A 17,082-nucleotide genomic window follows, 5' to 3' on the forward strand; every position below is an offset into this window, starting at 1 on the left:
TACATTGAGGAGTGCGGGCTCAGCCAGAAAGTTCAGAACTCAGAAGAGCTGGGTTGATAATTTAAAGGGGCAGCGCACGACTGAGATGCAGGAGGGCCACTTTCTTTTAAAAAGCCTGCGAGGCAATTTTCAACTGGTCCAAAGATGTGCAGGTTGGATGGATTGGCCATGATCAATGTGTGGGGTTACAGGGATAGAGCGGGGCAGCGGGCCTAGGTAAAGTGCTCTTTTGGAGGGTCGGTGCAGACTTGATGGACTGAATGGTCTCCTTCTGTAGTGTAGAAATTCTATGGATTCCAATTTGTGTCTGGCTTTGCTCTAAATATGGCACTAGCTCCTGGATGTCCATCAGCTTGGCTTAATCGAAACAGAGTGGATTCTCTGGCCGCACCAGAGGTCAATGTACTGTTCCATTGTCCGTGTCTCGAGTGGGCAGGGTGGAAGAATCCAGCCCATAGAAACTAGGCATAGGCCATTTGGCCCTTCGAACCAGCTCCGCTATCTAATATGATCATGATGATCCTCTACCTTAATGCCATTTTCCTGCTTTCTCCCAAACCCCTTGACACTATTGAAATCTTTACTATCCATCACTTTCTTGAATACATTGTGTCTTGGCCTCCACAGCCTTCCATGGCAGAGGATTCCATGGGTTCGCTGCCCATTGAGTGAATAAATCTTTCCTCATCTTATTCCTAAACCGTCTACCCAATATCCTGAGACTGTGACCCCTGGTTCTAGATTCCCCAACCAGGGAAAACATTGCCCCTACATCTAGTCTGTCCATCCCTATTAGAAATAGAATTTCTAACTTTGACCGTGTGTGTATGTGCGCGCGTGGGGAGAAATATTTCACAGTTTCATTCCTGAAAGATCTCGTACCATACCCTCAGGCGCCAGAACTAGCAGAAATATGGTGGATGAGGAGAAAATCTGTTCCCCTCAATATCTTCATCACGGTAGCATGGTGGTTAGCATCAATGCTTCACAGCTCCAGGGTCCCAGGTCCGGTTCCCGGCTGGGTCACTGTCTGTGTGGAGTCTGCACGTCCTCCCCGTGTGTGCGTGGGTTTCCTCCGGGTGCTCCGGTTTCCTCCCACAGTCCAAAGATGTGCGGGTTAGGTGGATTGGCCATGCTAAATTGCCCGTAGTGTAAGGTTAATGGGGGGGGATTGTTGGGTTACGGGTATGTGGGTTTGAGTAGGGTGATCATTGCTCGGCACAACATCGAGGGCCGAAGGGCCTGTTCTGTGCTGTACTGTTCTATGTTCCATGTTCTAAATCGTCACTTCAAGTCTTCCAAATTCCAGGGGATACAATCTTAGCTTGTGTTATCTCTCCCTGTAATTGAATTCTTGGAGTCCAGTTGTCATTCCGATAAACCTATACTGCACTTTCTCCAAGAATTTAGGTATGGTGCCCAGCGCGTCTTACAATAACTCCAGCTGTTGATTGGGAGTCTGAAGCAGGACTTCTCCCCCCTCGAGTCTGCTAGATATAAAATTCCAAGAAACCTTTCTGATTACTTCCTGTAGCAGTTGAAGACATTTTAATGATCTATATTCAGGGAACAGCCCCCACCACCCATCTGCAAAGTGCCTTTGGGCCTCCCATTGTTTCAACCTTTTCACCATTTAAAAAGTAGCCACTTTTAGATCCATTGATCTCACATTTGCCTACGTTGAAATCAATCTGCCACAGTTTTGCCTTTTGTAACTTTTAATATCACTTTGTAATGCTAGGCTTCCATCTGTACCCCTTACAATGCTGTCTATCTTTGTGCCATCAACAAATTTGGATGTGTGGTTTCTGATCTCATTGTCTAAATTAGAGAATAAATGTAGTGAATAATTGAGGCCCCAACACATACCCTTGTGGGATACCACGGGCGCGATTCTCCGCCCCCCCCCCCCCCCCCCCACCACGCCGGGTGGGAGAATAGCGGGAGGGCCTACCGACATTTTTCACGCCCGCCCGCTATTCTCCCCCCCCCCCCCCCCCCCCCCATGCCCGACCCACGTCAAACGGCAAGCGGCGATTCTCCAAGGCTGATGGGCCGAGCGGCCGGGCCTTCACGCCCGTTTCAACACGGCAGCAAACACACCTGCTCGCTGCCGTCGTGAAACGAGTGCAAGATCAAGCCGCCACGTCTTGCGGGGCGGCTGAGGGAAAAGACGGCAACTGCGCATGCGCGGGTTGGCGTTGTCCAACCTGCGCATGCGCGGCTAACGTCATCGGCCGAGTCAGCCAGCGTGACTCTTAATGTGCGGCCTTGACGACCGTCGTCAAGGCCGCGCTGCCGTGACGCACGGGGCCACGCTCCTAGCCCCGCCCGGGGTGGAGAATGGGCCCAGGATCTCGCCCCACCAGTCACATTCGGCTAGTTAGAGTATTATTGCTACTCTGTCACCTGCTGCTCTGCAAATTTCCTCACCCGGTCAACCGTTTGCCTCAACTCCACAATCGACAATTTAGCTAATGATCTCTTAGGAGGGCGCTTCTGGGGTGGCATGGTTGTGCAGTGGTTAGTACTGGGACAGCAGCGCTGAGGACCCGGGTTCAAATCCTGGTCCTGGGTCACTGTCCGTGTGGAGTTTGCACATTCTCCCCGTGTTTGCGTGGGTTTCAGCCCCACAACCCAAAGATGTGCAGGTAGGTGGATTGGCGACACTAAATTACCCCTTAATTGGGGGGGAAAAAAATAATTGGGTACTCTAAATTTATAAAACCAAAGGAGGGGGCTTCTGGAAGTCCATGAAGATAACATTGATGGATCTTCCCCAAACCTCTCATTACAGGTCAGGCATTTACAATTCCATAATATAATAATAAAAGACCCATGAAGATGAGGGGAGAATGTGAAAACTCAACACGGACAATGACCTGGGGCTGGGATCGAACTCGCGTCCTCAGCGTCATGAGGCACCCTGCCGCCCTAAGATATTAGGCTAACTAGTTTATAATTCTGTTTTTCCTTTAAACTGTAAAATGTCACGCACCATTTTGCAAACTAAAGGAATGGTTCCCAAACCTAGGGAATTTGGAAGATTCTAGCCAGGGCAACTGGCTTTTAGTTTAATATTGTCTCTTATCTCTTTCATCATCCATGTCCAAGTCATTTTTGGCAAGAATGTTTGCCTCTTAAGGTGTAGAAACTCATACTTTAAACCCCTAGGATGGAATCAGACCCCAGGATTTGCCACTCTTAGTGGTATTACTTCATTATGTTAATTTTGATCAGTGCCTGTCCCAATATTAGTTTCTTAGAGTGTCCAGCATGCCACGTTCTTCTCTACTAAAAGTACTGACGCAAGATAATGATTCAACAGTCCACTATTGCTTTATTTTCATTGAGACGATTATCATCAATTTTTAAAGGGGTTTCACACTGCTCCTCACCACCTTTTCCCTCACATAATTGTACAAATTGCCTGTGTTGATTTTGATATCAAATTCTTCTCTTGCTTCCTTTTCGTGGCTCTTACAATCTTTTGCTGATCTTTGTCTTTGTCCCACTCACCAGAATCTGCTCAAACCTGCTTTCTCTTTTAGTTTAATCTGATCTCTTATCTCTTTCATCATCCATGTCCAAGTCATTTTTGGAAAGAATGTTTGCCTCTTAAGGTGTTGAAACTGGTTCTGTAGCAGAGAATCCCTCCCACTGATATTGTCATTTGACCCATCAGCACATTTGCCCAGTTTATTGTGGACAGTCTGCCTCCTCGCATCAAAGTCAGTCTTACCCAAATTTAGACTCTTAGAGGCCATTTTATATTTTTCCGTTTCAAACGCGAGGTTCTACTCTATTATGATTGCTATTATGATTGCTAATAACAAATGCTCATGCATCATTAAACTAAATCTGACTTATTATTGAATATAATACAGCTATGTTGTTTCTACGATACATTGCTGCAAAAATCTATCCCAGACATACTAAAGCTAATTCACTACCTTTCATATACGAGCTGATCTCCTTATTCCAATCTCTGGGAAAGTTACATTCATGGAACTTCCGGTGGCGGCCATGGAGTAAACGGTCGCACATTCAGCAGCTCTCGCCCTCAAGTGTTTTTGTTTTTTAAATGGTGTTTAAGCCCGATTTTTCAGAAAATCTCGCAACGTACGTTGATCGAAGGGAGAGGAAACGGAGATGACCCTCAATTTATGGAATTGTGTCCAAATAAGAGTCAAAAAAAGGACAAACCAAAAGATGAGTGAAAGCAAGAATCAGAGGTCATCAAGCTCAATGGTAACGAGACAAAGCGTATCCATGCCAGCTCACTGGTCTATGGTGCAATCGGTCAAGTACCTGGATGAGAAGTTTGTCCGGCATCATAAGGAGTGCACAGAAGATGTAACCCAGATGATAGCCTCGATTAAGGAGGTGGTTGACCGGGTGGAGGAGAAAATGACGACCCAGGGACAGGAGATTCTAAAGTTGCAGGAGCTGGTGACTGAACGAGAGGACAAGTCCACTGCAATGGCTTTGGAAATGAGCATATTACAGGACAGCCAGAAACGACTGCTAGGTAAAGTGGAAGACTTGGGGAACCGATCTCGCAGGCAAAATACCCAAATTGTCAGGTTGCCAGAGGGGAAGGAGGGATCAGATGCGGGAGCGTATGTGGGGAAGATGTTCCAGAAGACGGTCGGGGCCGATGTGTTTGACAAGCCGCTGGAGGTGAATCGGTGCACAGGGTGCTCGTACGTAAGCCCCAGGGTCGTGAGCCCCTGAGGGCCATGGTGGTGAGGCTACATCGATTCCTCGACAAGGAACGTATCATGAAGTGGGCCAGGCAGACAAAACGGTACATGTGGGAAGAATCAGAGATCCGGGTGTACCAAGACTGGGGACCAGAACTCGCAAAGTTTCAACAAATTTAAGGCAGCCCTGTTTGAGAAAGATATTAAATTTGGACCGTTATACCCAATAGATCTTTGGGTGATCTATGAGAACCGGGAGCTGTACTTTAATTCTCCAGAAGAGGTGGTTACTTTCATTAAAGACAATAATCTGGTTTAAGGACTCTTAAATTCTAACTGTGGTGGGCTGAGTTTGACGGAAGGGATGTAGTGGTGGGGAGGAGAGAAAAATGATTCTGTGTTCTGCTTTGTATTGTTTAAAATTTCAGTCTTTTAATTATGCGAGTTAAGTTGCGATGTTCGGGAAGAAAAAAATGTTTTTCTCTCTCTTCTTTTCTCTTGTCTTGTGTAATTTGATTTTGATTTATTCTCTGTAACAAAGGTGGTTGATTCTTGCATGCATAATTTTGATTAAGCTGCTTGAAGCTTCTTCCATTGTGTTTGATTCTATTTGAAGGTGATGTGACTGATAAGAATTGGTCAAAGGGGGAGGGGTAGAACCTAGCAATCTGGTGTCACGCCTTTTAAACTCAAACTGTGGTGCTCTGAGTTTGGGGGAAGGGACAGTTTTGTTTAAAATTTCACTCTTAACTCTGAGTTACGTTGCGATGTGCGAGAAGAAAAGAGTTTAGGTGTTATAATTTTTTTTCTTTCCTTTCTTTTTGTGTAATTTGATTTTGATTTATTGCTTTATGTACTGGATAGAGGGAAGAACTTTTAAGATGTGATGGGGTGTTTTAGTTTCTGCAAGGAGGATTGTTGATTCTTGCATGCATAATTTCGCTTAAGCTGCTTGAAGCTTCTTTTGTGTAGGATTCTGTTTGAAGGTGATAGGACTGATAAAAATTGGTTAAAGGGGGAGAGGTTTGCCTCATTGCGTGTGCGTTGGGGAAGGGTATGTTTGCTTTTTGGGATTGTTGTTACTGTGTTTGTTTTATTGCTAGGGGTGACAGAATCTGGCAGTCGGCAGGCTTTTTGACCCCAGAGGGTGGGAAATGCTGAGCTAGCTGGATAGCTGGTTCACGGGAGCAAAGTGGGGGCGGGGGGGGGGGAGAGAAGAGAGCGGAGGAAAGACAAAGTGGGGGGGGGGGGCGGGAGGGGGGTACTGCTGACGGGTAAGGGACAGTTAGGAGACTGGAGATGGAGATCAGATGGCGGTCGCCGCCGAGGGGCAGATCAAGTGAGGTGCGGAATACGGGCTAGGAGCTGGCCCGAGGAAAGGTCAAGGTTGACCGACGGGGGGGGGGGGGGGGGGGGGGGGGTGCAAAAGACACCCCCGACCAGACTGGTTACATGGAATGTTTGTGGACTAGATGGGCCAGTTAAGAGAGCTTGTGTGTTCAGACACCTGAGAAAGTTAAAAGCGGACTGGCTATGTTACAGGGGACACACTTGAAGCTGTGAGACCATATTAGATTAAAGAAGGGATGGGTCAGGCAAGTGTTTCATTCAGGACTGGACTTTAAAACAAGGGGGGGGGGGGGGGGTGGCTATCCTGATTAATAAAAATCGTGATATTCGAGGTGGGGAGGATAGAGGTAGACCCGGGAGGCAGATTTATTATGGTTAGGGGGAAGCTAAAGGGAATGGCACTGGTGCTGGTGAAGATATATGCCCCAAACTGGAATACATAGAACATAGAATATAAAGCGTAGAAGGAGGGCATTCGGCCCATCGAGTCTGCACCAGCCCACGTAAGCCCTCACTTCCACCCTATCTCCGTAACCTAATAACCCCTCCTAACCTTTTTGGTCACTAAGGGCAATTTAGCATGGCCAATCCACCAAACTTTGGACTGTGGGAGGAAACCGGAGCACCCGGAGGAAACCCACACAGACACGGGAAGAATATGCAGACTCCGCACAGATAGTGACCCAGCGGGGAATCGAACCTGGGACCCTGGCGCTGGGAAACCACAGTGCTATCCACTTGTGCTACCATGCTGCCCCTAAAATGAAGAAATCGCGTTTATCAGGAAGGTGCTGGGGAAGATGCCAGACCTTGACTCGCACCGGTTGATCATGTGGAGTGACTTTAATACGGTCCTGGACCCGAGATTGGACTGGTCGAGTGCTAGGTCGGGGAAGCTATCAGCGATGGCAAAGGTACTGTGGGAGGTTCATGGAGCGCATGGGAGGGGTGGATCCGTGGAGATTTGAGAGACCAAGAAGCAGGGAATATTCATTCTACTCCCATGTACATAAGGCATATTCCAGGATAGATAAAACATTGTTAGCAGGGGTTAAGGACACTGAGTACTCAGCAATTGTGGTCTCAGATCATGCACCACACTGGCTAGACTACGGGCAGACACGGGAATGTCCCAGCGCCCACAGTGGAGACTAGATATAGGGCTGTTAGTGAGTGAGAGGGGCCATTTGGGGTACATAAAGATCCATGACATGGGAGAGACTGCAGCTGGGGTGTTCTGGGAGGCACTGAAAGCGGTCATTAGAGGGGAATGTATTTCGATTCTAGCCCACAGGGATAGAACTGAGCGGCCAGAGCTGGACTCACTAGTAGGAGACATTTTACAGGTGGACAGGAAATATTCAGAGTCTCCAAATGAGGAGCTCCTGAAGGAGCGTCAGAGACTTCAAATGGAGTTTGGGCTCCTTTCCACAGGAAAGGCGGAGGGTCGGCTGAGGAGGGTAAAAGGAGCAATATATGAACATTTGGAGAAAGCTAGCAGGATGCTGGCACATCAGCTGAGGAAACAGGAGGCAGTGAGAGAAATAGGGAAAATAAAGGATTTGAGGGGGAAGATGGTGACGGACCCAGGGGGCATGTGAATGAAGTGTTCTGGGAAAAGTGGTTGGGAAGAGTTTTAGGTATCATAGAATTTAAAATGCAGAAGGAGGCCATTCAGCCCATCGAGTCTGCACCAGCTCTTGCAAAGAGCACCTTACCCAAGGTCAACAACTCCACCCTATCCCCATAACCCAGTAACCCCACCCAACACTAAGGGCAATTTTGGACACGAAGGGCAATTTATCATGGCCAATCCACCTAACCTGCACATCTTTGGACTGTGGGAGAAAACCGGAGCACCCAGAGGAAACCCACGGACACACGGGGAGGATGTGCAGACTCCGCACAGACAGTGACCCAAGCCGGAATCGAACCTGGGACCCTGGAGCTGTGAAGCGATTGTGCTATCCACGATGCTACCATGCTGCCCCACAATGATACCGTGCTGCCCCTGGGGAGTCAAGTGGCCAAGGATTGGGGGCAACTTCACAAGTTAAATTTGAGCAAAGCAGTGGATCAAATGAGAAGGGATTTTTGTAGATGGGACATGCTCCCACTGACGCTGGCGGGGAGGATGAAGATGACTGTCCTTTTGGAAGGTGCTGCCTAAGGAACCACTTCGACTTTATAATCTGGTATATTTAGTTCCCATTCCTCACCATTTTGTAGCTATATTTCAGTCATGGTTACCATATCAAACCCGTCACATTGAGTCTGGGGCCCCATTCAGTGGGCGGCACAGTGGTCAGCACTCACAGCTCCAGAGTCCCAGGTTCGATTCCCAGCTTGGGTCACTGTCCGTGTGGAGTCTGCACATTCTCCCATGACTGCGTGGGTTTCCTCCGGTTGCTTCCCACAAGCCCTGAAAGATGTGCTTGTTAGATAATTTGGACATTCTGAATTCTCCCTCCGTGTACCTGAACAGGCGCCGGAATGTGGCGATTAGGGGGCTTTTCACGGTAACGTCATTGCAGTGTTAATGTAAGCCTACTGTGACAATAGAGATTCTAAAAAAAAAAGTTGGCTTCTCTATTTACTATGTTTATGTATAAAAAATGATTGGTTTTGGTCCGCAAACTTTAACCTGTCTTTTGGTTTTAACGGTGTTTCATCACCTTTTTTTGTTTAAACCTCTCTCTTCAACCAAGATTTTGGTCTCAATGCTACCTTCTATCGCTCAGTATCAAATATTACCCAATAAGTCTCTTGTGCAGCACCTTGGGATGTATTATGATGTTGAAAGTGAATGCTAGTTCTTGGGGCAAAATGGAGAAAATGTTAGAGACACAAGGGCAATAGTTTTTAATTCTTACCCGCAACACTACGAACTGGGCTGCCATGGACAACGTGTAATTCACTGGAGCTCAATTCATCTACAGCCACAGAACCTCGAGTGGCTTCCTAAGTATAAGGAAGGAAAGGAAGTCAGTAAAGATTCAGTCTATTGTTCTAGACTATCGTACACAACCAGCAACTCATTTGACCACCGTATACGTGTGAAAACATGACACTGGTGCATAAAAACAAAGCTCTCCGCACTATGACCCACACTGATGCAACATTTAATCCAATGACATTTATTTTAAATGGCTCTCCATCTATTCCAATGTAATGACAATAGGACTCTGGTAGAAACTGAAAGGAAGAGGTACAGTAGAGGATAGGGGAACAGAGAGAACATAAAGTAGAACAGTGTGCTTTGAGCTTCTGAAGGTGCAATGAATCTCAGTATTAACATTTGAAATGAAACAGTTACACTGTGGTGAATGTATTCACCCAAGTATGAACTGTCTGTATGGTGTTGTGACCTATGACCTTGAACTGGAACCCCAGTGGGCTCCGCCTCTGGCTCCGCCCTTCCCGGGGCGATATATGGACTGGCCACCTGTGGGTGGCAACTCATTTGTACAGCAGACACTGGCAGACGAGTTCCTGGATAATAAAGCCTTATATTCACTCGTTCTCAGTCTCACAGTGAATTGATGGTATAGCATACACTATTGCTCGTTACTATTTCTCAGGTGCCGATTTTTAGTAACTTATATCTTACTGGTAATAAAGTTTAAAAAGCTCTTAGCACAACACAGATCGCTACATTTGAACAGCTGGCTCTTGTGTAATGTACAGAGTGTCTCTTTCCCTGATTGACCGCTAGTTCTCTGAGATTATCATCCCTTCTTGTAAACTGATGCTACCCCCAACACTTAGATGGAAAGCATCAGGAGGTATGGGAACCAGAGGACACAAACTTGACTTCCGGTTGTGACCATGGAGTGAGTGGTCACATACAGGGATGTTCCTGCTTAAAGTCACAGAAAAGGGCTCTTTTCACTCAGATCTGGGTGGAATTTTGATGAAAAGGCGTAGGTGAATTTTATAGGAGTAGTTTAGGCCTGGAATGGTATGTCTCCTGATCGCCAGACCCGGCAGAAAACAGTGAGAAATTTGGCTGGAAAGTTGCTGCAGCAACAGCCTCTTCCAGCATGCAGGGGGAGGGGCAAGCTAGAAAGCTCCAGATACAGGAACTGATGACTTTTGTCAAGGAGGAATTCCATAAACAGAGGAAAGAAATAGGTGAGGATCATGCAAAGGCCATTGCAAAAGCTGTGGCAGCCCTGAAGAATACTTTGGAGCGGATGAAGAGGTGCAGGGGTCACAGATTCGGGACATTGAAGGAGTGATCTCGGACCACAGCGATCGTGTGGTGGCCCTGGAGGCGCTCCTCGTAGACCTTTGTAAGACGTTGAGAGAAAAGTTTGAGGAGCAGGAAAATACCTCGAGAAGACAGAACCTGCGAATAGTGGGCCTGCCTGAAGGAGTGGGAGATGTGAGTACCACGAGTTAAGTCTCGAGGATGCTGGCGGGGCTGGTGGCAGAAGGGGTGCTGGATAATGCACCTGAAGTGGACCGAGCTCAGTCTCTTGTGGCAGAAGCCTACAGCTGGGGAGCTGCCACGAGCGGTGATCGTGAGGCTCCATAATTTTGTGGAGAAAGAGACAATTCTATGGTGGGCCAGGGAGAAGCGTAGCCGCGACTGGGAGGGCAATAACGTTCGGATTTATCAGGACATCGGAGCAGAGTTGGCAAAACGGCGGGCAGGCTTCAACAAGGCCAAGATGGTGCTGTACCAGCGCCAGATCAGGGCCGGGATTCTCCCCTACCCGGCGGGGCGGGGGGTCCCGGCGTGAACTACTCCGGCATCGGGCCGCCGCAAAGGTGCGGTTTAGGGGCCAAGCCCTCACATTGAGGGGCTAGGCCCCCGCCGGAGTGGTTGGCGCTCCGCCGGCTGGCGTGGACGTCCTTTGGCACCACGCCAGCTGGGGCCGAAAGGATTTTGCCAGCTGGCATAAGTCCACGCATGTGCCGGAGCATCAGCAGCTGACGTCATCCCGCACATGCGTAGGGGAGGGGGTCACTTCCGCCTCCGCCATGGTGAAGACCATGGCGACGGTGGAAGGAAAAGAGTGCCCCCATGGCACAGGCCAGGCCCTGAACGCGGGCCAGGTCACCGTGGGGGCAACCCCCGGGGCCAGATCGCCCCGCGTCCATCCCCCCAGGACCCCGGAGGCCGCCCGCGCCGCCAGTCCCGCTGGTCAGGTAGGCGTTTTGTATTCCGCTGGTGGGAGAGGCTTGACAGCGGCGGGACTTCGGCCCATTGCGGGGGGGTTGGAGAATCCCGCCCCAGGTTTGGGGTGCTCTATCCGGTGAAATTATGGGTAATGTTCGGAGGCCGGGAGTATTACTTCAAAGACTTCATTAACATAGAACATAGAACAGTACAGCACAGAACAGGCCCTTCGGCCCTCAATGTTGTGCCAAGCCATGATCACCCTACTCAAACCCACGTATCCACCCTATACCCCCAACAACACCCCCCCCCCCCCCTTAACCTTACTTTTTAGGACACTACGGGCAATTTAGCATGGCCAATCCACCTAACCCGCACATCTTTGGACTGTGGGAGGAAACCAGAGCACCCGGAGGAAACCCACGCACACACGGGGAGGACGTGCAGACTCCGCACAGACAGCGACCCAGCCGGGAATCGAACCTGGGACCCTGGAGCTGTGAAGCATTTATGCTAACCACCATGCTACCGTGCTGCCCAAGCATAAACTGGGGGAGAACTGAGTGGACAATGCTTGGGAACCGGGGTGCTGCCGCTATGTAATGGTTGGGAGCATGTTTGAAGTGGGTGTAGAGATTGGGGGATTTTCGCCTTTTTGGGGTGGGAGTTTCTGTACAATATTGAGATTGTAAGGAGTTGTAGGGGTGAAAAGTTTGTGTGGATGGATGTTCCCATCCCCCTCCTGTTTTGTGGGACTGTGTTTAAAACATTGGTTTGTTGGATTTTGGAGAAGGCTACCTGGAGTTCAGGAGAAGTCCTGGTTTGGGTGGGAGTTAAGGTCAGCAGGGAGCCTTCTTCTTTGAGCTGAGTCGTGGGGGGGGGGGGGGGGGGGGGGGGGGGCATTAGGATGTGCCTTTGGGCAGGGGCAGCGGTGCTGGCAGGTTATGCTGGTGAACGGAAGGGAGATGATGGGGGAGAAGGCCACGAGGGGTGGCCGGTGGGAGGGGAGGAAAAAGGGGAAGTTGGGGGGGTGGGGAAGAAGGGGAAGGGGAAAAGCGGGTGGGGGGGGTTGTTTTTGCGACCCGGCAGGGGGTGAGAGATGACATGGTCAAGGGTGAAGAAAGGGGCCATCTGGGATGGGCTAGGTACAGAGTGGAATTAAAGGGGCAGGAGTTAAGTGGGAAAGATGATGGACGGTAGAGGGGATTGGAGGCGCAAGTCTTCGGTAAAGGTGGTAACGTGGAACGTCCGGGGACTGAATGCGCCGGTTTAAAAGGTTGTGGGTGTTCGCGCACCTCAGGAGCTTGAAAGCAGGCGTGGTCTTTTCACAGGAGACACATCTCCGTGTGAAGGACCAGGTTTGGTTAAGGAAGGGGTGTGTCGGGCAGATTTTTCACTCGGGGTTTGATTTGAAATCGAGGGGTGTGGCGATTTTAATGAGCAAAAAAATGAGATTTGTGAGTGCGAAGGAGGTGAGGGATCCAGGTGGGAGATATGTGATTGTGAGTGGGGTATTGGAAGGGGCATCGGTAGTGTTAGTAAATGTGTATGCCCCAAATTGGGATGATGTGGGTTTTAGGAGGGTGTTTGCTGGCAGCAATCCCAGATTTGACCACGTACCAGTTGATCATGGGAGGAGATTTTAACTGTGTCCTGGAGCCGATGGTGGATAGATCGAGCCCCAGGTTGATAGGTAGGGTAGGAATGGCAAAGGAGCTGAGGGGGGGTTTATGGAGAAGATGGGTATGGTGGAATTTGCGGCAGACCTGGCACCACATCTGTTGGGGGTGTTTAATGAAGCACTAGAACCAGGCTGGGGACTCGCAATTTTTGGGGTGGCAGTGGAGCCGGGAGTGCAGGAGGTGATAGAGGCCGGGGTCCTGGCCTTTGCGTCCCTAGTAGCCCGGCGGAGGATCTTGCTCCAATGGAAGGATGCGAGGCTCCCAAGCATGGAGGCCTGGATCTCGGATATGGCAGGGTTCATTAAATTGGAGAGGGTGAAATTTGCCCTGAGGGGATCAATACAAGGGTTTTTCAGGCGGTGGCAGCCCTTTCTGGACTTCCTGGCGGAACGGTAGGGAAATAGGCCGACAGCAGCAGCAACCCGGGGGGGGGGGGGGGGGGGGAGAACTGTACACATGGGTTTGTGGAGGGTGCTATCTCTCTCCCTTGTTTTCTTTTTCTCTTGTCTCTGTCTTTTGGTTTCTGTTTTGTTTTTGTTGTTTTTTCCTTTTGTTTGAAGTTGCTCTTGCAGCTGGGGGGCACTGTTTACGGGGTGTTACCGCGGGTGTACGTTAATGAAGTTATGATGTTTATATATTGTATTTTGTAAAAACTTCAATAAAAATTATTTATTAAAAAAAAATGAAGCACTAGAGAAGGGGGAGTGGCCGGAGACGATGAAGCAGGCAGTAATCACACTAATCCCAAAAAAAGGGAAGGATCCGGTGGAAAGTGGGTCGTATAGACATAAGACGGCTGTTGAATATGGTGATGAATCCATCGAGAGCTCTGGAGGTGGAGGTGTCCATGGAAGTGAAGAAAGCATTTGATCGGGTGGAGTGGCGGTACTTGTTTGAAGTTTTGGGAAGGTTTGGGTTTGGGCCGAGATTTGTGGCATGGGTGTGGTGGCTGTATGTGGCGCCAAGAGCGAGGATGAGGACAAATGATATGAGCTCACGAAGCACTGACTTACACAGGGGTACGAGGCAGGGGTGCCTGCTGTCGCCGCTGCAGTTAGCGCTGGCCATAGAGCCATTGGCGATGGCTCTCAGGGGACGGCAGAGTGGCAGGGGATAATGAGGGGACAGAGGGAACATCGGGTGTCGCTCTATGCCGATGACCTCTTGCTGTATGTTTCAGATCCGTTGGAGAGTATGGGAAGGATTATGGGCCTGTTGGGGAGGTTTGCAGGGTTCTCGGGATACAAGCTGAATGTAGGGAAAAATGAGGTATTCCCGGTGAATGAGCTGGCACAGCGGGCTAATTTAGGGGGGGATGCCATTTACGGTAGCGAGGGATAGGTTTAGGTATTTGGGGATTCAGGTAGAGAGAGAATGGACAGGGCTCCATAAGTGGAACTTAACGAAGCTGGTGGAGGAGTCCAGGGAGGATCTTAAGAGGTGGGATACACGGAACTTATCGTTGGCGGGGAGGATCCAAGTGGTGAAAATGAGTATCCTGCCGCGATACTTGTTTATCTTTCAAGCTCTCCCAATCTTTATACCAAAGGCCTTTTTTCGGAGAGTGGACACAATCATCTCTGACTTTGAATGGGCGGGGAAGGTGCCAAGGGTGGGGAGGACCCTGCTACAGAGCAGCAGGGGGAGGGGGGTTGGCGTTGCCAAACTTGCTTCATTATTATTGGGCGGCGAATGTGGACAAGGTGCGGCGGTGGTGGGAAGGAGAAGGTTGAGTGGGTAGAGTGGGTTTGGATGGAGGAGGAATCTTGTAAGGGGTCTAGTTTGAGGGCTATGGTGATGGCAGCATTGCCAATGGCTCCAAGTAGGTATTCAGGGAGCCCAGTGGTTCAGTCCACAGTGAAGATATGGAATCAGCTGGTGAGGCATTTTAGGGCGGAAGGGATGTCGGTGCCAACGCCGCTGTGAGAGAATCATGGGTTTGAGCCGGTGGGGGATGGATAGTGTATACAGGAGGTGGAGGGAAGTGGGGCTGGCCAAGGGGAGGGATTTGTATTTAGAGGAAGGGCTCACCAGTCTGGAGAAGCTAAGGGAGAGGGTAGAGCTGCCAAGGGGTAGCGAGTTCAGGTATCTACAGGTTAGGGACTTTGCACGAAAGGTCTGGAGGGGGTTCCCTAGATTGCCAGGATACACCCTGCTGGAGCGACTGCTGCTTCCAGATGTGGAAGGGGAGGAAAGAATTGGGGATATATATAAGTGGCTGGAGGAGCAGGGAGGCGAGTGGGTGGTGAAGATCAAGGAGAATTGGGTAGCGGAGTTGGAATGGAGATCAATTGGGGAATATGGAGTGAGGCACTGTGAAGGGTAAACTTCTCTTGTACAAGACCTCCTCTTGTACAAGGATGAGCCTAATACAGTTCAAGGTGGTGCGCAGGGTGCATGTGACTCGGGCGAGAATGAGTAGGTTCTTTCAGGGGGTAGCAGATGAGTGTGAGAGGTGTGGACAGGGGCCAGCGAATCATGCGCACATGTTTTGGGGTTGTGAAAAATTGGAAAGATTCTGGGCGGGAGTGTTCGCGATCTTAGCCAGGATAGTGGAGGAGGGAGTGGACTTGGACCCTTTGGTGGCGATATTTTGGGTTTCAGAGAAGCCGGTGCTCATGGAGAGGAGGAAGGACGATGTCTTGGCCTTCTCCTCTCCGATTGCACGGCGATTCATTTTGGAGTGGTGGTCGGCATCGCCACCGGGGGTAGCAGCATGGTTGGGTGACCTGTACGACTTCCTGCGGTCAGAGAAGATAAAGTATGAGTTAAGGGGCTCAGCAGGGGAGTTCGAGAAAAGGTGGGGGATGTTTTGTGACCGTGTTTGAGGAGCTGTTCATCGTGGAGGGGGGAGGGGTGAGGGGTTGAAAAAGGAGGAAAATCTGTACAAACTGTATCGTCGATTGTTGGGAAGAATGTTTCCTGGGGTGTTTATTTATAACCTATTTTGATACAAGTTTGAATAAAATGTGTTTTAAAAAAAAAATTAGAGTACACAGACTTAAGGTACATCTGGACTGCACAGCCTGAAAAGGATGGCAGAAGCACATTCAGGTATAACTTTCAAGAAGGAATTGGATAAATATTTGAAAAGGAGAGGCATGCAGGGTTATCGGGAAACAGCAGGGATGTCAGGCTAATTGAATAGGATTCTACAACTGGGCAGTACTTGTTGAACAATCCGGAGTGCATAACAGCTACACTAACAACCAACTGAAGGTAATCAGTTGAACTCGTAACATGGCTCATTTATACTTGGCTTCAGTGACACATTCATATGCAGGGATCCATTCCCCAAACTATGTTCAAGTCGGGAGCTGCTTTTTTTGAATTATCCAAAGGCTTAGGGAGCATGTACTTTCCAGCTGTTTTTTCTTTGGCAACACGTTGGACAGAGTTGACTTGCCAACTAATTAGGATCCATTTTCTCCTGTCGTGTGAACTGTCGTGATCGCTTGAAATTTGGCGTTCTTGCATTTGCCCCAAGATGAAAAGCTTCAGCAAGTGACTAGTTCCTTCAGAGCTAGGACCGGCAAAAGTGGGCCAACCAGCTGCCTTCTGTGCAGCATGGTCCAATGAAGGGGAGAGGGAGGGGGCAGCAGTGTCAGATTTAGGCTCGAGTTTATTGTGATACAGCTTAGGGCCTCAAAATGAGAAGGAACAAGCCAAGAATAGATCTTTGGGTGATGCCAGAGATAGTGAGGTGGTGGAGGAGAGGAGAAGGCAGGGAAATCCCAGAGCCGAGAGGAAAGTAGTTGGAAGAGGATGATAATGTCAACTGTGTCAAAGATTGCAGGCAGGCTGAGAAGGACGAGGAGGGATAATGTTCTATGGTCACAGTCACTGGCATCTTTGATTAGGTTGGTTTCCGTGCTGCAGTTGGGCAGCAGACGATGGTAAATATTCAAAGAGAAGGAACGTTGGACATGGATTTGGATGCTCAAGGAATTTGGAGAGGAAAGGGAGTTAGGGGGAGATGGATGAAGAGTGGACTTTTAAGGAGGAGTATGATAACAACAGCTTAAAAAAGGGAATGAGACGGTATCTGAGGGAGGGGGGTCGCTTGTGATGTTACACAAGCTCAAATCGATGGATTTACCACAGGAGTAACATTTCATGCAGTATTCAGTTGGGATCATTTTAATACATTGGGTTTCCAAGGCATCCACATATTTAGAAAGTAGGAGTAATAAAGCCATCGTTATTAGAAGCATAT

The 17,082-nt window shown here is 49.2% G+C and overlaps 1 protein-coding gene across 3 annotated transcripts in view; it reads right to left on the bottom strand.

Moving 5' to 3' along the window:
• The window catches only part of LOC119973262 (lymphoid-restricted membrane protein), a 227,807-nt gene that overhangs the window by 53,452 nt on the left and 157,273 nt on the right, over positions 1-17,082 (bottom strand). For all 3 annotated transcript variants that reach the window (XM_038811012.1, XM_038811011.1, XM_038811010.1), the window contains exon 28: positions 8,930-9,017. In XM_038811012.1, coding sequence (XP_038666940.1) covers positions 8,930-9,017 — 88 coding nt within the window. The remainder of the gene's footprint in view (positions 1-8,929; positions 9,018-17,082) is intronic.

The sequence above is a fragment of the Scyliorhinus canicula genome, chromosome 11, assembly GCF_902713615.1.
Source record: "Scyliorhinus canicula chromosome 11, sScyCan1.1, whole genome shotgun sequence".
NCBI classification, from domain to species: domain Eukaryota; kingdom Metazoa; phylum Chordata; class Chondrichthyes; order Carcharhiniformes; family Scyliorhinidae; genus Scyliorhinus; species Scyliorhinus canicula.